At 37.1% G+C, this 18402-nt stretch overlaps 1 protein-coding gene across 1 annotated transcript; it reads right to left on the bottom strand.

The window, feature by feature from the left end:
• Positions 1-817: 817 nt before the first annotated feature.
• Positions 818-13994, bottom strand: lgi1b (leucine-rich, glioma inactivated 1b). Its single transcript, XM_088634729.1, has 8 exons — positions 13242-13994; positions 12857-12928; positions 10522-10593; positions 10352-10423; positions 6846-6917; positions 6185-6354; positions 5329-5493; positions 818-2271 (listed from the first exon to the last, which is right to left on the bottom strand). The coding sequence occupies exons 1-8, from the start codon at positions 13427-13429 to the stop codon at positions 1454-1456; spliced, it is 1629 nt and encodes a 542-aa protein (XP_088490855.1). The 5' UTR covers positions 13430-13994; the 3' UTR covers positions 818-1453.
• Between the last annotated feature and the right edge of the window lie 4408 nt (positions 13995-18402).

Here is an 18402-nt window from a genome sequence, read left to right as displayed (position 1 = left end):
CAAATGTTTTACAGTTGATAACTTACAAATTCCATTTCACTAACAGTTTCGTTACATATAAATATACACAGAATTACAATTACATGAAAGCAGTTAATTAAATAGACCCACTATGTCACAGAGAGCTGAGGGGGAACAAAAAGCATAAAACAGGTCTGACACCCTGTTACTAAAGGTGTTAGTTCAGACAGTAGAAGCTTGAATGTTTGTGTGCCATATTGTCATTTACTTCTATTGAAATCTCACAAGCAATGTATGTTTTTTTCTTTAACCTTTCACCACTCTTGTGATAACACCATTTCAATTGTCATAAAAACAGGCTTTTATTGTTTTTGTCTTTTATTCTCCTTTATCGTAAAGTACCTTAAGATAACACCACAAAAGGCTCTGTATAAGACACTGTGACATGTAGCTGCCAACAGACCTTTTACTGCTGACAAAAACAGTACGTAATACAGTATGCTTTCAGTGCATACAGTAGGTCAGGTATTCTAAAACTGATACTTTTCTAAAATAGTAGGATATACCAGTTCAGCTTTGTTAATCTAAACTAAAAGTGAATTGCACTCCATGCTTTGCGGAATTAGCTGGCTAAAAAAAGATTGGTATTTAGCAGGTTGGGGTTGAATTCCATACAGCACTAGTCTTAAACTGTGATTCTGGTGAGGCAGTGTGTCTGTAGGTTTTCTGTAGATACACTGTTCCTCTAGGCCTGGAATGTAGTACAGGAAGCAGTGTCTGTCTGATTCGTGTTACATGTACTATGCCTCTATGTATCTTTATCCTGTTATTTCACATAAATAGCTAATACCATCTGTTTTATTTCAGATTTTTATTAGGAGTAGAGTACTATACAGTTTCATACAAACAAGCAACAATAAAAATCCAAGTTGCTTAGATTTTTGTTTTCACACAACAACATCTAGGTTTGCATTGCAACAGGTTAAATTCTTTAATTACAAATGTGACTTTAAAATTGAAACATTAACCTTTATATGAAAGATTTGTCTCACTGGCATGGTCCCTCAGATATTTACAAAAGCTTCATTTATAAATAATTTTGCTTACACTGTAAAGACAGAAAAATGTAAACATTTTATTTGGCAGATTGTTTCTTCTTTTTCCAAACAGGTTAATAAATAGATGAAAAAGTACATTTGATTTATTTTTCCCTCTACCATGACAGATGTGCACAGGTATTTACAGCTCATTGTTGGAAAGAGTGAGTTAACAGTGGGCTTTTCTTTTTTTTTTTTAAAAAAAGAAAAAATTCCAAAGCGCTAGATGGTGACAACAAAAAAAACATAAGATGGACATTTCTAGCAAGGCATTCATCTGAAAGTATCATTAGCGGGTTTTATCATGCACATGTCGTCCAACAACAGGGTCCATCTCCATCCAGTGCAGTTGAGAATCTTGACTGCATCTTAAACACAAGCTAGATCTGCTCCTATTAATTGCTTAGGTCAATCACAAGGTGTTCGTAAATCTGAGTTTTTCCTTTAAAACTGGAGGCAAGCAAGAACTCACGTTTGTCAATGGAAACCAGGGAGAATGCCCTTGGAGCCTGGATGTTCAGCTCTTGAAAGCTAACGAACTGCCCTTTCTTCATATCCCAGCGATAGACTTGAGTAAAGGAGTAGTCACTTCCGAGGATTGCATACTGCCAGGTGTTGACCGCGAAAGGCTGGAACACCATTGAGCCCCGCGACGGCATTGTCTGTATCTCTGAAAACATCGAGCCATCCCACTTCATCACTTTAGAATCCCCGATGAACCTGGTCAAGCAAATGTACAGATCGTTATTCACTTTGAAGTGCTTCACTGCGTAGACATCTTCCATTTCGGGAATGTCTGTGCGTCTTTCGAACGCTTTCTGGGCTTTGTTCCACTGGTAAATGACAGGCCTCTGAGAGCTGCTCGAGAGAATCAGGTGCGGCTTGCTAGCTATTTCCAGGTACTCCACATCTGTGTCCCTGTACCAGGGGTGAAGGGACTGGTGAGAGTAAAAACCGTTGCCGTTCCATTTGTACACTGTCGTGGACCCGGCTTTAGAGCTGTCAGCAATGACAAAGTAGGATTCGTCTTCGATTCGAAAGGTTTCAACATCGTTGGGCTTCCTGATTTTCAGAATGTCGATGTCCTGGATTTTGATGAACTTGCTGGCAGAATTGTCCCGTTTGTAGATGTGAGAGCCGCCAAAGAGCTGGGCGACTATAATGAACAGCTGACCATCAATAACCAGTGGCTTGCAGACAACAGTGGAAGTGCCTGTAACAGGAAATAAAACATGCAGTTATTCTTTTGAAACACAACTGAGTACTTGCATTTCTACAAGTAACACAATTAAAACGCTAACACTTCTGTAAGACCAAAAGTAAGTAAGCCTTCTCCACCACTCCACTTCAGCAGGGTCCTAGGGTCTGCAGGTTTTCCTTCTAGCTTTTGTCGTGGAATTTTATCGAAGAAGAGTCAGGAGAGGTATTCTCACTCACTCAGTAAGGTCTTTATTCATATTGCAATATGGGAAAAAGCCATCACCCGTCTGTGCAGAGAAGTGTAAGCTGTTCAAAATCAAGCAGGGAGAGCCCATGTTTTACATCTTTTTTTAAGCTGATGCAACACTTCAAGGACAGTGTCATTGAGTGTCAAACAGTGTCAAAGCAGTCGTTTTCCATACTTATAGGTTTTTGCTTTAAGCAAAGAAGAGCAGTTATTCAAATAGTTTCTCATACTCCCTTCTTCAAGCAGCAGAGATAAACATTATTAAAACATCCCGTGCCCTTGACGAGTTGGGTGCTATCACACTTTGTTCTACGTATCCAGCTGCTTCGGCGGCACAGCTCTGTCCGTAAACAACATTTTTAGGATAAAACACTTTTTCTCAGTAACTTTCCATAACACTTTGCTCTGGAATTACTTAATTAATTAGTCATTAATTTAATTTTGTCAGGTGCTCTAGTTTCCTCCCATAGTACAAAGACATACTGTACATGTTGGTTAACTGGCTTCTGAGAAAACCGCACCCCTGTACTAGAGTGTGTGTGTGTGTGTGTGTGTGTGTGTGTGTGTGTGTGTGTGTGTGTGTGTGTGTGTGTGTGTGTGTGTGTGTTCCCTGTGATGGAATGGCGTCCCATCCAGGCTGCATCCCGCTTTGTGCCCACTGCTTGCCGGATAGGCTCCGGCCCCCCCGCGACCTTGAATTGGACGAAGCAGCTAGGAAATGGATGGATTGACGAATCAGCTTAATTGGTTCAATTTAACACTCGCAAAGGTTTTCAGCTTTTGATGTTTTAATGACACACATACTGTACAAATTTCTGGATCTTGGACATTGGGTGTCAGAGGTGTGCAATCAATGGATCACCGATTCTTACCTCCGCTCCTAGAGGAACACTCCTGGTCTCTTGGGTTTTGCTCCAGCCAAGTTCTTTTTCACAGGCTAATTGATCAATCCATTTTTTTAACTGGGGCATACTTGTAATACTGCTTCCTGCTCTTACAAATGGGATTTGTAATTAGTGTAAGCCCTGAACCAATGTCTGCGTTTCAGATTTGCCTTCATTGATGTGTGATGCCTGAAATGTATCTGATTGGGTCTCTGCAGAAGCAAACCCGCTGACTCACTGTGGGCGTGTCTGATACAGAGCCATTCCCACCTGTGTCTATTTATCATCAATTGATCAGCTAGTAAGAGCTCTTTAGTCAGAAATAACATGCTGCAAGCTGAGGAGAAGCTGTGTGCAGCTGTGAGAAGGTCTGCGAACTGGAAGTTGTAGGAGACAGTATGCTTGAAGGGGGGTATCTTTGACACTCAGGACACATTTTAGAAATAAGTTACTTAAACAAGCAAGCGGCTCAATTAAAACATCAATTAGCACTGGCAACTTAGAGATCAGCAGGAATGAAAACCACCAGATACAGTGTTCCTCCGGGACCAGGGCTGGGAACCACTAGTCTAGGTTTGGGTTACCTTATTTAAACATTCAAAAAAAGAGGGGGGGAGTGTTTGTACCAGTATCTATAAAATTACAATGTATTAACGATATATGAAGTATATATAAAGTGTTATATAATATAAATACATTTTGTTTGCCACAGAGATGCAAGTATCAGGTCTGCTTTCCAAGCACTCAACTCCCCATTCTTCTCTATCGATAATTTCTGTCTATTCTTCTGCAACCAATTTGGACTTTTGTTTTGTGTTAAGAAAGAGCAAAATAAAATATCACAAAAAGACATTTCAGATAAACCCTACAGCAAACAGCAGAACACTCATATCCGTTCAGATTGAAAACTGAACAGGGCAGCAAACTAGACACACCCACGACACGCAGTCTATCAGCACACAACCTCTCTTGTGCATGATCAACACTCTACTATTCCCAAAAACATTTTGCATCAGAAACCTCCGGGGAAAAAGAATAAGGGAAAGAAATCCCAAATGTTTTAAGATACTTGTAAACCTTTTTGGACAGAGATTTAAGGACCAAATAGGAATACATGTCTGGGCAAATATGGATATATGGTAACCCTAGTCTAATTCTTTAGGGTTTTGGAATTAGGGGTTCCAGTCCTGGTTTATCTACAGGATTTCAGTCCTGCTGGGCTCTTAATAACCCTAATCAGCTCAGATATGGCCTAACTGACCAATTTAACAGCTTTGGACAGCTTGACATAGAATTGCAGATCCACTGGCCTTCCAGGAAGTGGATTGGAGCACACTAGTATGAATAATTTTGTAAGCACTTTTTTAAAAGGTGATATTTGGAGAAAAACACAATAGCTACCTAGATTAATCTAGTAATAATATAACATCCAATACACATGACCAGCTTGACTTGTTACATTGTTGTTATTAATTATACTTAACTTAATTCTATTTGTGTATTACAGTAAAGTCCAGTCCCAGTTCTGGTGACCAGATTGTCTGATGGTTTTCAATCTATCTATAATTTCTGATGCATAATTGACCCCTTGATATATGTATCATTTGATTAAAATTGTACCATGTTCAAGTTAATTAAGATTTTTTCTAGGTAAATTAAAACCTGACTGTTCCAGAACTGAAGATAATTAGAAAGGTTTAATTAATAAGTCATCAAATAAATCTGTGGTTCAATTAAATCGAGAGCTCAGATGGAACACTAGCTAGCAGACGCTGGTTTCAGGAGGACCTGGTATGGGAATCCCTGGTGTACATTCACAGTAATCTGTCAATGGCACCATCTAGTGATAAATTATTGGCACTGCATATGGTCCTCTTTATTCCTTCCGCCCTCTAGTTTGGTTTGAGTTAATATGACAAAATCACTAATTATAACTTACTGTTGATGTTGTCATAATTCCGGAAGACCATTTCGACATGGTCCCATTCCAGAAAACTGCATTTTCCAATAAAGGGCTGGGCAAATACAACATATTCATCATTCATATAGGAGAATGAATCTACCGAAATAGACTCAAACTTCAGGGTTTGGTAGGCGGCAAATTCTGTAAAATAGAAAAAAAATAATTTTGTAAATATAACAACCATGCTTTTGTACAAAACAGCATGCTATGTGTTTTGTGACAAAGTATTTTGTATTTTCACGATAAAAAAAAATGTTTAAAAAGTTAAACTACAGTATGATTTCAAGATGTATGCATTGTTAACAGGTGATATTTAGAACTGTAATTCATTGTTGAAAGTTCAATTAATTCCAGGAATACCACTGATTAAAAGTCAGATATAATACTTAAGGTAAGTGTCTTTAAACCTTCCAATATATGTTTCAAATCTATTATTCCACATATTATAGTTACTGTATATATAAGTTTTCATGTTGGGTTTGACCTAGCCATTTAACTATAAAATCAGTGACTTGACCACTGCTGGCCTTACTTAGCTTTAGTTTTATTTCCAGAAATACAGTCTGAATTCTGCATTAAGTATCAAATGCCTCTGTCCATTCTCGGGGTTCCTTTACGTGACCTTCAGTGCCAGACTATGTATTAGATTATAAAAATGAAGGGCTGGAGAAAAAAAGTGAATAAAAAGGAAGTGTAGTTCATAAAACCATCCAGAAGCAGTAATATATAGAGTTTTTTATTTTAGAAAATAAAACAATTCTGCCTCTCTGGAGAGATACTAGTGTTTGTGTTTTGGAGCTGTTATAGTGCAGATGCTTGTTATTCTGATCACCTGTCGTTATGCAGTCAAATGACTGTGCCGAGAGGTCGTGGAGTTTCTTCCCTTGATAAGCTGGTGGGCTGCTGCAGAAGATCTGGTCCACAGTTGCATTGGTGTTGTACATCCATTCTACAAGCCACTTCAATTTGCAGTCACAGTTAAAGATATTACCTCGGAGATCCCTTCACAGTCAAAAGATAAAAGATGAATGGCACAATGGCATAGTTTCACCCTACCGCACACACAATAAGAGGTCTGTTTGACCTATTTGGTGTATGTTTGATATACTACTGATGTCTGATAAGGAGGCTACATTTCTAAATACATCTCTATTGGCTAAGCATGCTAGCAATACAGGGTATAAAATAGTATCGTTGTCTGTTTCCTCAAGATTGCAGCCAATGCTTTTCACAGTTACCATAAAACAGGAAAATTTATTGTATTTAGCACACATGTTCTGCTTCAGTTTTGCCAGGAATGTTTTGTACAAAAACCTTAATTGTAAAATTTTTGAAAGAGGATGAACACCATTAGTGTGAAAAATCTGGAACCTTAAATTCTAGGGCACCTCAGTCTTAAAATTAATTGTTTCACACCATTGTCTAAGCTAGAAACAAAAAGCAGCAAACAATAAATAACATCAGTGGGGAAAAAACAGTAAATGAATACCTACACTTTTGTGAGCGCCTCCATCCCCTTAAAAACATCTTTCGGTAGTGTTTCCAGATTATTATAAGCCAGGCTCCTGCAAACAGTTAAAAACTTTGTCTTAGAATGCATAAAACAATTAGCAGACATTTACTCCAATTAAAACAAAAATTTTCTTCTCTGCAAGAAAGCATTTGTAGTTTCCAATTAATAGTAAAATTCTATATAAATATAAATAATAGTACTACTAAGTATGTAGTGATAAGCACTATTACTGTAAACTTGTTTTCCCTTAATTTGTGTTTACTCAAAGATACCCGTGCAAACATACCCTATTTTTTAATTTTACATATTTCAATATCTGAATTCCAGCACATCACCTGGTGAGCTGTTGCCAGGAATGGCTTCACTGAAATGCAGCAAAGGGACAGTTTAAGGTTACAGAGTTACGGCTTATTTTTAGATTTCCTTCTTTAGTCACAACACGCTTGGTTATATAAATAAAATGGCATCAAATGACTGTTTCTAATTAGTCTATGTTTGTTGTTTGGTAACCTCAACAGCTGGCAAAAGATGTCGGAACATTATTTGCAAAGTACGCAGCCTTGGAATGTTGATTGAATAAGAACAGCATAGTAAAGAACAGAACATTCAATATTCTGTCAATGCCTAAATTAACAGAGAATTGCTGCAAGAAATGAAAAAAAAGATGTCCATATGTAATCAGTCTGAAGCAATTCTATGCCACATCTCTTTAATGAGAACCTGTGCATACTGTACATTGCTCAATCTAGGACTTTCTCCATTAATCATCTTCTTTAAGAATCAGACGATGAGTTTCTCCCCAGAGCACATTTTCTAACACGTCAGGATGCTCTCTGCTTCATAGTCCATCTGACTCTTTCACACTTCAGAAGAACAGCTTCATGTTATTTTAACTTTGTGCCATTGCTATTACCAAAAATACAAATGATAAAAAAATCTTCTACTACGACGAACCACTACCTTAACATTATTTTAATTATTGATTTTTTTAAATGAATGTGGAAAGTCAGTGTTAAATAAGGGTAAATTCCTTTTTAAGCATTGAATAAAACAATGCAGCATTTTGAAGTGCCTCCTAGACTGAAATTCAATTTCTCAATTCAAATGCCAACATGTCCTTAAATATCACCTATAAAAATAACTCACCTATTTGTGTGTACCAAACTATTATTTGTGAACTGTATATATCAGGGTAGGGTACTGCCTCTGGAAAACGTACCGCATGTACTTGCATGTACTCCGATACGTACCGTGGTATACCGCGAACTATTTTGCATGTTTATATACTGTATGGAGACTCTCTCGTATATAATTGATTTCATGATTAGTAAAGCATATTCAGTTGTACACAATATAAAGTAAAAAAAAATGTTGTTTTGTTGTTTTATTGGAACCAAAGAACTAGAGATAACACTGAACAGTGTAACAAAGCAATTTAACAACAGCGTAGTGGAGGTTAATTTTGCTTAGCAAGATAATGTAAAATTCAAAATATGACAGGTGCTTGTAAGTTGTAACATTTTTTCTTTACAATGAATAAAGTTGACATTCACAACCTTATGAAACATGTTTAGCATGTTTGATTGCCCTTGTCTATTTCATATAAAACTTCAAATAATCCTCAATACTTGCTTAAAACACTGCTGAGACAAGACATTCTACTGTATATTCACTTTACAGCAAGAGACAATCTTACCCGCAAAAAAGAAAAAAAATCCAAGCATGTCTAATGCCCAATGCCATTCCCCTTTTTTGACAGTGTAAAATGATTAAAAAACAATTTCCAGCGTCAAAATAGTAAGTAGTGAATGTGTAGAAATAAAGGAATATTTTCCCTTGAACCTAGGATTAAGACCCGTAGATGACAGAATTTTCAACCTGTATTTAAATAACTGGAAACCATAAATCTGTAACTCAGGTGATGAAATAGTCATCTACAATTACACACCACACGATGAGGCCCCATCCACCCACTTTCTAACCGCTCGCTCCCAGTGAGGGTCGCAGTGGTAACAGGGCAGACCAGACAACCCGTTTCCAGGCTCCAGCTCCCCCTGGGGATTCCCAGGCATTCCCAGGTCATATACAGTACAGTAGGAGATATAATCCCTCTGGTGTATCCTGGCTGTGCCTGGGGAACCTCCAACCTCACTACATGCCTGAACTATCTCAGCTGGCACTTCCCAATCCGGAGGAGCAGACACTTGACTCCAGGATCCACCCGCACGGCTTAGCTCCTCAACCTGTCGCAGAGAGTCACCACCGGCACCCCACAGAGAAACCTCATTTCTGCCACTTGCACCCACTACTGTATATCTCATTTCTGTTGGTCACTACCCGAAATGTATGGCCATAGGTGAGGACAGGGACTGGAATCAACCGGAAAAATACGTAGACTCATCTGAAGGATCATCTCTCGCTTCACCACCCCGGTTTGGTACAGTACAGCAGTTTCATTACTGAAACTCTAAAACCCATTTTAAGTATGTGTATGAAATTTGAGTACATTTTATTAAGTGTCACACTACATTACAGTCTTTATGCAGCCATCCAATAAGCACAAAGCTTGCAATTCTTTTACGTTTTACACCATTTACTAGTACATCAACCTACTAATTTTAAAACTCTTAAATCAAAGACAACTCCACACCACCTGAAAATAATGAGCAGACCTGTGTTGCTTGTGGTGCTGTTCTTTATGCTTTTTTTTCCTAGGATGAGAAACCCTGTGGTTTGGAAGTGAATCATATTTACATTAACTGTTCATATATTCCGTGCACATTGGCAGGCTCAGTCAGCCATTGCAGCCTAAGTGAGTATTGAGTGTTGGTGTTAAAAACCTCAGAGACCGTCATTAGTGGCACACTGTCAAACGCTGCTGCTGCCTGGAGAAAAAAGGACACCCACAAATACATCTGTTACACTGAGGACTGCAAAAATAATTTCATTTCTACTGTTTGTGTTTTCATTTCCATTTATGGTACAAAACACCACTTGGATGAAGATGTTCTTTGTAGTATGAAGCTTCTTCATCACTCTATCAATGACCATGAAAGGAGCACCAAGCCAATGAGAGTATTTTCACACCTATCTCCCTAACTTGGGCCGTATAGAGACAGACCCCAGAACTGGGCTATGTTGTCTAGAACTCAGTGAGTCACCCATTCCCCCGATTATGGAATGCATCTAAATTTATATCAGTATCTAATTAAAACTTGCTCTTCCTTTTCTAAAATATTTATTCTGCTTTTGGGAATATGACACTGAGATTCAAAGGACTTATTAAACAGCCTAAAAACACACCAATTAAGACTCTTGTACTCCCCAAGCCTGTGTGCTAAGCATAATGAACACCTCAAGTGAACTCTTCATCCACACACGTATTCAAAGAAACATTACCAGCTCAACTGAACATCTCACCACTCATACATGAGCATCCTAAGAATGACGAACACCCCAAGTAGAAAGGCAAATGCAGAAACTCACAAGTGTATTAGGGATTTCAGTCCTCTGAAAGCATTTGGGGAAATAGACTTGATTTTGTTGTTTTCAATAAACCTGCAAGAAGAAGTTAAACTCTTTTTAGAAGATGTTTCAAACAACAGTGGTAAAAAATTTAAGAATATTTTTTAAATGTAGAAATGAATCCATCTTACAGGTATTCCAGATGGGGAAGACCCAGGAAAGCATCTTCATTTATAGAATCAAAGGAGTTGGCTGTGAACAGGCTGGTAGGAGAAAAATAACTGTTTGCCACATAAACTCAAAAATAAAAAAAGACTTAAAGGAGAAGTATTATAAATTCTTAAATATAAATTGTGCTTTGTATGAAAAATGTGAGTAAACAAATAAAGACTAGAAATTAAGGTCTCTAGTTATCTCAAATAAAAATGGACAACTCAGTCTCAGTGACTCACTTTTCTTACAACCGGGAGCTTAGTTTTGCATAACTGAACCATCTACACACTTTTCACAGATTCTATTATTAATGTTATTTACAGAGACTTTTAATACCCACTGGTCTGTCACCTTCTGCCCATGTTCTACTACATCAAGAGCTACCTTTCTTCACTCCAGAAAATATTTTATTTTCAATGTATAATGTAAGTTTAGTAAGCCTGGTTTGTTTGAGAGTATGTGGTGGAGGTGTGCAGACCTAAACAAATGGAAAATCACTCTTACAGTATGTGCATTTCAAAAAATAAAAATACATCTTTATGCATTGTAATTCATGTCATCCCAGGCTATGTGAACTCATCAAGTGAAAACGACACTTTATTAAAAATTAATGGGGAAAAGACTAAAAATTAACTCTGAAAACTGACTTGATTTTTTTAAGCAGCATACAGCCAAATCCCCAATGGGTGTGATGAGGGCAGTTTACCAAGGCTTTTTACTGTGATTCTGGTGGCATGGTGCTAATTTCACAGCCTTTACATGATTTAAAAAATGAGTTTGGCTGAACAAGTCATGAGCTAACACTGTTAAAATAATGAGCCAAGATAGAAGACCTGCTAAGGGATTCATGTGACTGATTTGGCATGATCTCTAGTTCTCTCACTGTTGATGCAACTCTGAAGAAACCTAGTTCCTGAGCATGTACTAATTAAAAATGAATTACGCATGACACCTTCATTTGTACACAAAACCTTGACATTGCATAACTCATTAAAGTTACCCTCTTCCTGTGTTTTCCACAGTTATACACAGGGTTATTGCATAGGAGGCATGAAAAACATCCCTTAAGCTTTAGAAATTAAACTGTTTAAGATTATATTGGGACAAAATACCACAACTTAATACTCAGGGTTGCCTGAATAGATTTTAGTATTTAATATGCTCAATTATGTCTGTACATACTGTCTTTGGGCTGGTTACAAAGACAAATGCCAATAAAATACACAATTATTTTGCTGTGTTCCAATCATATTTTTGCTGGTTATTTAAATTCTGAAAGATATTTAAAATTTGTGGATGCCCATACAGGAATATGGATTCTGGTGATAAAAGATTGTCATTTGCAATTTTGGGATATGATCGTTCACAAGTGGATATGTGCAAACAATAATAATTTAATAAGCTTTTTCATACTAAAATTGTATTCTCCATTGTGAATTTCTATTGGTTTCCCCAATAACAGGCATTTCTTTACACACTTGCTTTTATTTAAAAAAAAAAACTAAAACATAACCAATGGCTAAATAATCCTTAAAACAACAGTAATGTCTTCACAGATGTGTCCAAATCAACCATGGGGTGTTAATCTGAAAAGCATTTAGCAGCATTACTATTCAAATTAGATCAAGGAAAGAAATGACTGTTCAGATGTCCCTATTTATAATGCCAAAAGCCTCGTCCTAGTAAATATTACAATTTACACATGTCCAGACTTCATAGGTATTTACTAAAGATAAATGGGAAGATAAATATTTGGCTAAAACGTTTTGCTATTGCGACAGATTATTTCGTGGTTGCTAATGTCGGCCAATATGTGGCATAGATTCAGTACCTCCTCACTCCTCTCAACGGGCTACAGTGCTGTTTGCCGGGTCTGCTAACGAATAGAGGAAACCCAGCGTCTGTCAGTAGGATTTATAGACCGGTCCATCCTTCGTGAAATCAATTACATAACATAATGACCCATAATCTGTTAAAATTTAGAACTATTATTTTGCATTTAACCTAATGCAGCAATGATAACGTGACCTCTTCTCAGCTACTGCAATGCACATCTCTCACACCTACAGAAACCCCCTTTCAAATTTTTGATAAAGCTTAGAGCCAACATTATGTACTGTACCCAAGCACATAAAACGCTGGAAAACATTCCGTAGTATCAGAGATTCCGCATCAGTCAGCATAAACCTTTGTCTATTAAAAAAAACATGGCGATCATCACTTTAAAACAGAATGGCAGTATGCAGCCCCAAATAATTGTGAGAAAAGCGCTACATTTTGAGGTAGTAAAGGAAAACGTTAATAAAATCTCACAGAAGCTGCAGTGCTGGTGTGTGGACGAAGCTTCCTTCTGGGATTTCGTTGAATCCTGATTTCACAAATGATCTTTAAAACAAGAAAGCACCATTTACTCTTAGAAAAAAATAATATTGTAGAACACTGTTGAATAACAGTGTTGAATGTGCAACCATTTATAATTAAATCGCACCATGCAGTACGGCGCATTGAATTATAACATTCATTGTCAAATGGCAATTATTCTTCACATTTTAGTAGTTCGCGTTTAAACATTTAAGATTTGCAAAAATTGGATGATGTAAAAAGAGGTTAACTTGTATTGCTTTATAAAGCATGTAGCATTCCTGTCTGTTTCACACAAACATTTCATGCGAACTGAACATTTTATAATGCCACTTACAATGAAACGACATCGGGAGGGAAGCTGCGAGGAACCGATCTTATGTTTTCACACAGGGCATTATCTTTGGTGCATGTACACGAAGAGGGGCATCTGGGTTTAGTTTTCTTACTCTCTACTAGAAGAAGCACAGACGCAAGCCACAGCAGGAACGTGTATCTTCTGAAGGTTTTGTTGGCATATCCCATCCTTTTGATCCACTCTGGTTACAACCAGCGCGTAGAATATCCCTGAACATGAACCAGGTTCTCTGTTGAAGATACGCGTTATTTATTGCTCGGAGGCCAGCGTAGCCTTTTCTGCAGTTTTCGAGTCCGGTTCTGCTTCTGCCGCTGCTGTTGTAACTAAACCGCAACTGATCCCTAAACCCAACAGTCAGGCGCTAATCCAAGCGATTCGTTCCGCGAGACGCAAGAGCCAAGACGGGCGACACAATTTCTGCAGACAAAAGTGTATCTGTAATTTATGTGACCAAAACTGGACCGGCACTTCGGAAAACACGAATTGGCACTACAGAGGAATTGTACTTCAGAGAAGCAGGTAACCGTAAAACAGAAACGAAAAAAACATATTTCTGTACACCCTTCAGATTGATTACTTCTTCGGTCTGTTGGCTGATACTATTCAACTTGACACATACAGAATCAACGGCGTCTTAAAATGATCTTCTGCACTGCTATTGGCTTATCGCTGTGAAAAAGAAAAAAAAAACGGAACCCGTTTGTCATCCTTGGAGAATATGGTCCCCCTGTGTCATCGACGGATAATGTTCCTGCCCATTAGCTTAGTTTATTAGGTATGGTAGGAAAACACACCATGATTCATGTGAGAAAAAATATCCAAGGCAATAGGTGTTTATTATTGAAAAGAAGCTGCGTCTCGTCAAAAGCACACTCTTTTTTTTAGTCTGTATAAGCTTTCTGGGAAAATACTTATTATCATTATTTTATTAACAACATTATTCTATATAGCCACATAGCCTATGTGCACACTATATCACAGTTCTGGAGTTAATGTTAGTGAATCATTGAAATACTAATAAAAATATTTTAATCGCGTAATATAATTTTATTAATGAGCTTCATTCGAGCAAAATGCGCCAATTCAACAGTACTGACATAAACAGTCCGTGTAACTTTAAGGTGTATTCAATTAATGCTAGGCAGTCCGTCCAACTGTTATTATTATTAATCATAATCGTCATCTTCATGGGGTACCTAAAGGTGTCCATTATTGCACAATTCATCTCAAGTGCTTTGGCTCAAGAACAAAAAGATTATAGATGTTTTCATCTTTTGAGCTTCACTTGAGTAAAAACAACAGAAATATCAATCAAGACTTTGCTTAAAACTTTGAATGTTTTAATATATTAAAATATATTTCTGTAAATATATCAGTGCATATTATTAAACGTAGTTCAATACGTTTAATATTGAATAATTGACTTAGAATTGTACTCCAACAATAATGCTCTGATCGTTCAATACGATCAGAGCATTATTGTTGGAGTACAATTCTAATTCAATTTCAGGAGGGCACTGAATTAGAAGATCATATTTAAGATCATTCACATTTTAGAAATCGTCCTACTCTTACAAAAAGGAGCCTGACATTAAGCCTTGACGACAGCTGGTTCAAGTCAGCCAGAGTGAAAAGACCCTCCCCCCCCTCCCATCAGAAGACAAGTTCCAGAGCTCCAGAAACTTTCACCAGAAACTGAGGATTTAGGCTCTGGAAAAGCCAGGGTATACAGGCCCTTGAAAGTATTTATGAGATGGTTATGTCTTTATTTCTCATCTTTTTTACACAAAATGCATAATCACTTAAATCCTGCTTTCTTTGCCCAGAGACCAGTGGTCCCATTCCAGACTGCTTTGCACAAGCTGACACCAGTATTCATGAACTGTTGTCAGGTTTTTTTTTTCATGTACTACAACAGATTAAACAGATTTATCTTTTGGATAGTATTAGTTCTAATTAATTATTTTAAAGACAGTCTTACCTCTTTGCCTTTAGTGTTGAATGCATTCTGTTCCTGTAACCTACAACAAATTATGGGAGAAGAGGAGCTATCTCATCGTCTTTCATGTTACTTGTTCCACTTTGTTTTCCATTGTCCCCAAATCCGATGATCATCAGATCTATTATTGAATAAGGTTTATTATCCAATAATAACGCTATAGGCTCTATAACTATATAGACGTGTGTGTGAAACCTACAGTATTTTATCATTCCTACATATATTTCATAATTAGGTAATTGATTTAAAACATTATTTAAATAGATGAGAAATCATGGATATTTTATCACTTTCATTGCATTTCTAATACACATCTCCATTACACCACTGACTTCATTTGGTTACGATGGGATTATGCAGTGATAAAAAATAAATTACTTTTTATACTTTAAGCTGATAAGGTACTCTAATATTTGAAAGAGAATGAAACAGGCACACTTTGCTAGATTTCCTCATTAAGATGAACTGTAAATCCATATTTTGTGCATCCTTCTCACTTTTTACAATGCCACAAGACTGAAACACTGTGCCCTGCACAAATCCATAACAATGCAGAAATCATCCAGTTATTTCTTCATAGTGTAATTTTTGTTGGTTGCTAAGCACCCTCACTGTTTGCCAACTTTGAGATACTCAGAATGCAGGCGGCATTAAATGGCAAGCCTTTGTCATGTTCAATGGGGGTTCCAACACAACAAAGTCTGAATAACACTGAAGTTCTGTCCGACGCTAGAAGTCTGGAAGACGGTCATTTTTTTCTCCTTTTTTTTCTCGCTGGGGCCAATTCAGTTACTTAACAGAATAAGTGACTTGTTGTTCGTTTTTGGCAGCAAAGGATCTGTGCAGTGCCCCCTTTTGTCGGGGGCTTGTTTATGGCATGAAGAGACTGTGGGATAATTGGCCTCTTGTCTTGCCAGAATAATACAAATGGCTCAACTCACACACATCTCCTGCAAGCTGAAAACTTGTGGTGTAAAGAATTTTTTGGAGTATTTTATGAGAACATGACATCCTATTGCTGCCCACATCAGTGAAGTGTTTTCTAACTCTACACTTGGAAAATGTTTTGTGCATGTTAAAAAAAGTGTTGCAAAGTTTTAGGCCTGTTTTTAGAAGTCTTTTATGCTTCTAAACTTTGTGATTTGGCATTTAACAATAATAGTAGTTTCTTAGTGAATAACGTCATTGTTTCGCAAAAAACGTAAGACATTCAGCATTATCCTACTCTTTTCACAAAATGTGTTTCCTTCTTTATGCAAAAACAAAATTCTATGGCAATCTTCCACTGAAGACCATTATGCAGTTTTAAACCAACAGTTAACAATTAATGCTTGTGGACCTGTATCCTTCAGCACAAAAAAAGTCTTTAAGTTTGAACGATGTGCAAATGAACAAATGATGTCAGTGATGAGGACCACCCAACAACAAATCAGCAACACTAATAAATAGACTGCAATTGGAATAGGTGCTACACTGCTTCATACTGGGCTCATGTATAGTTTTTCACGTTTTTGTGATCAGGCATTTGAAGATTTTGATCAATGTGAATTAAAGATTGCTTATTGACAAGTGTGGTTTCTTCTTACTTAGACTACATCTGCAGAAAGTGCAGTTAAAATGGTTCTAAAAGTAGAAGAAACAAGTCGAGGCTTTGAGAAAATTGGTGATACTAATGTCAAACATACAGATTGTAATTCCAATTATGTCTAAGAATTTTCCATAGCAGTGTGTGCTCATTATCCCAACAGAGAAGTGGACAATGAGCTAATTCTTCAGTTATTTATATACAACATTGTTATATATATAGTGTATTTCAACAGAAGTTCAGCAATTCTGATTTACAGTGATTCTGTAATCTGTGGTTGCAGAGGAAGGCATACACTGATACTGATTTAGAACTTCCACAACAGTTTAAGTGTGGTTTTATAGAAGTCTTGTCTTTAAAGGGAGGTTTTAATGAATGTCTGTCTCTGCTTCCTAGAAATAAAAGGTAAGGATCTGATGCACCAAAATCGAAAACATTTGTTCAGTCTTAAATGTCTTTCCTTTTGTAAATGAGACGTTTAATCAGAAAAGCAAACAATGACTGATTGGTATACTAATTTCTAAAACAACAAACAAAAAGCAACAATTGATTTTACTATTCTTCAGTTTAAGTATTTAAGGCTGATGCTAGACAAGAGCAGATTTAGTTCAAAAGCAGACAACAATATTTTATAATTCCAATTTTTGATTAAGTACTTATGAAAGTTCATAAGTTATCAAAAGAAGCACACCCTTTATACTCCACTTGAAATTGTTACTTGAAAAAGAAATGATTATATCAGAACTCCATTAATTCCATGTGATTAACACTAGAGACATGGCACAGTACTGTTGAAAACGCACTATACCCTATATACAGTAGGGAGACCAGAGCCTGGGGAGACTGCAGGAATGTGGGAGGACTGGACTCAAACACCACCTGCAGAACCGCCAGTGGAGGAGGATGTGCAGTTCCCCTCGTCCTCAGGGGCAGCTATAATGGAACAGACAAGATGGTATGAGTCTGTTACTGTAACTACATGTAAGCGTGTTCTAGTTTCTTTCTTCGGATGGAAGTATAGGTAGACCAATGAGCAGACCCACAGTGGAATTTAGCCAAGACTACAGGGCTAATACCTCTAGGACCTGCGTTTAACGTTTCATCCCAACATTGGAATAATCATCTTGGTATTTCTTGGTAAGACCTCACAGCATTTAAAAGGGCTCCAATAAACTGTAATATTAGGAGAAAAAAAACAACAGAAAATAATAATTATTTATGGTTTTTAAAGATTTTGTAACTACGTATTCGGGTTGTATTAAAAAAAATCTAACCCAGTGATTTATAAATCCAAATCAATTCAATTAATCCTACATGATCTGTGTGTTTGTAATCTCATATTAATCTTTAATAAACCAACTAAAAACCTCGCTCAAAAGGTTGACATTCCCGATCTTCTAAGATCGTGGAGATGCTGCCTTTACAGCTACAAGCAAAGTCTGGGGTTCCGTTTTTTCTCACGTAGGCAATAATGTATGTATTCGGTTATTCGGAATAAAACCACTTCTATTATCCCTTCAACAACATTTCCCTATACCTACGATTTAACACTGTTC

Source organism: Lepisosteus platostomus, chromosome 6 (genome assembly GCF_059453375.1).
Source record: "Lepisosteus platostomus isolate fLepPlt1 chromosome 6, fLepPlt1.hap1, whole genome shotgun sequence".
NCBI lineage: Eukaryota > Metazoa > Chordata > Actinopteri > Semionotiformes > Lepisosteidae > Lepisosteus > Lepisosteus platostomus.
Note: the sequence above shows the minus strand (reverse complement) of the source record. Positions and strands in the feature narration are given on the sequence as shown.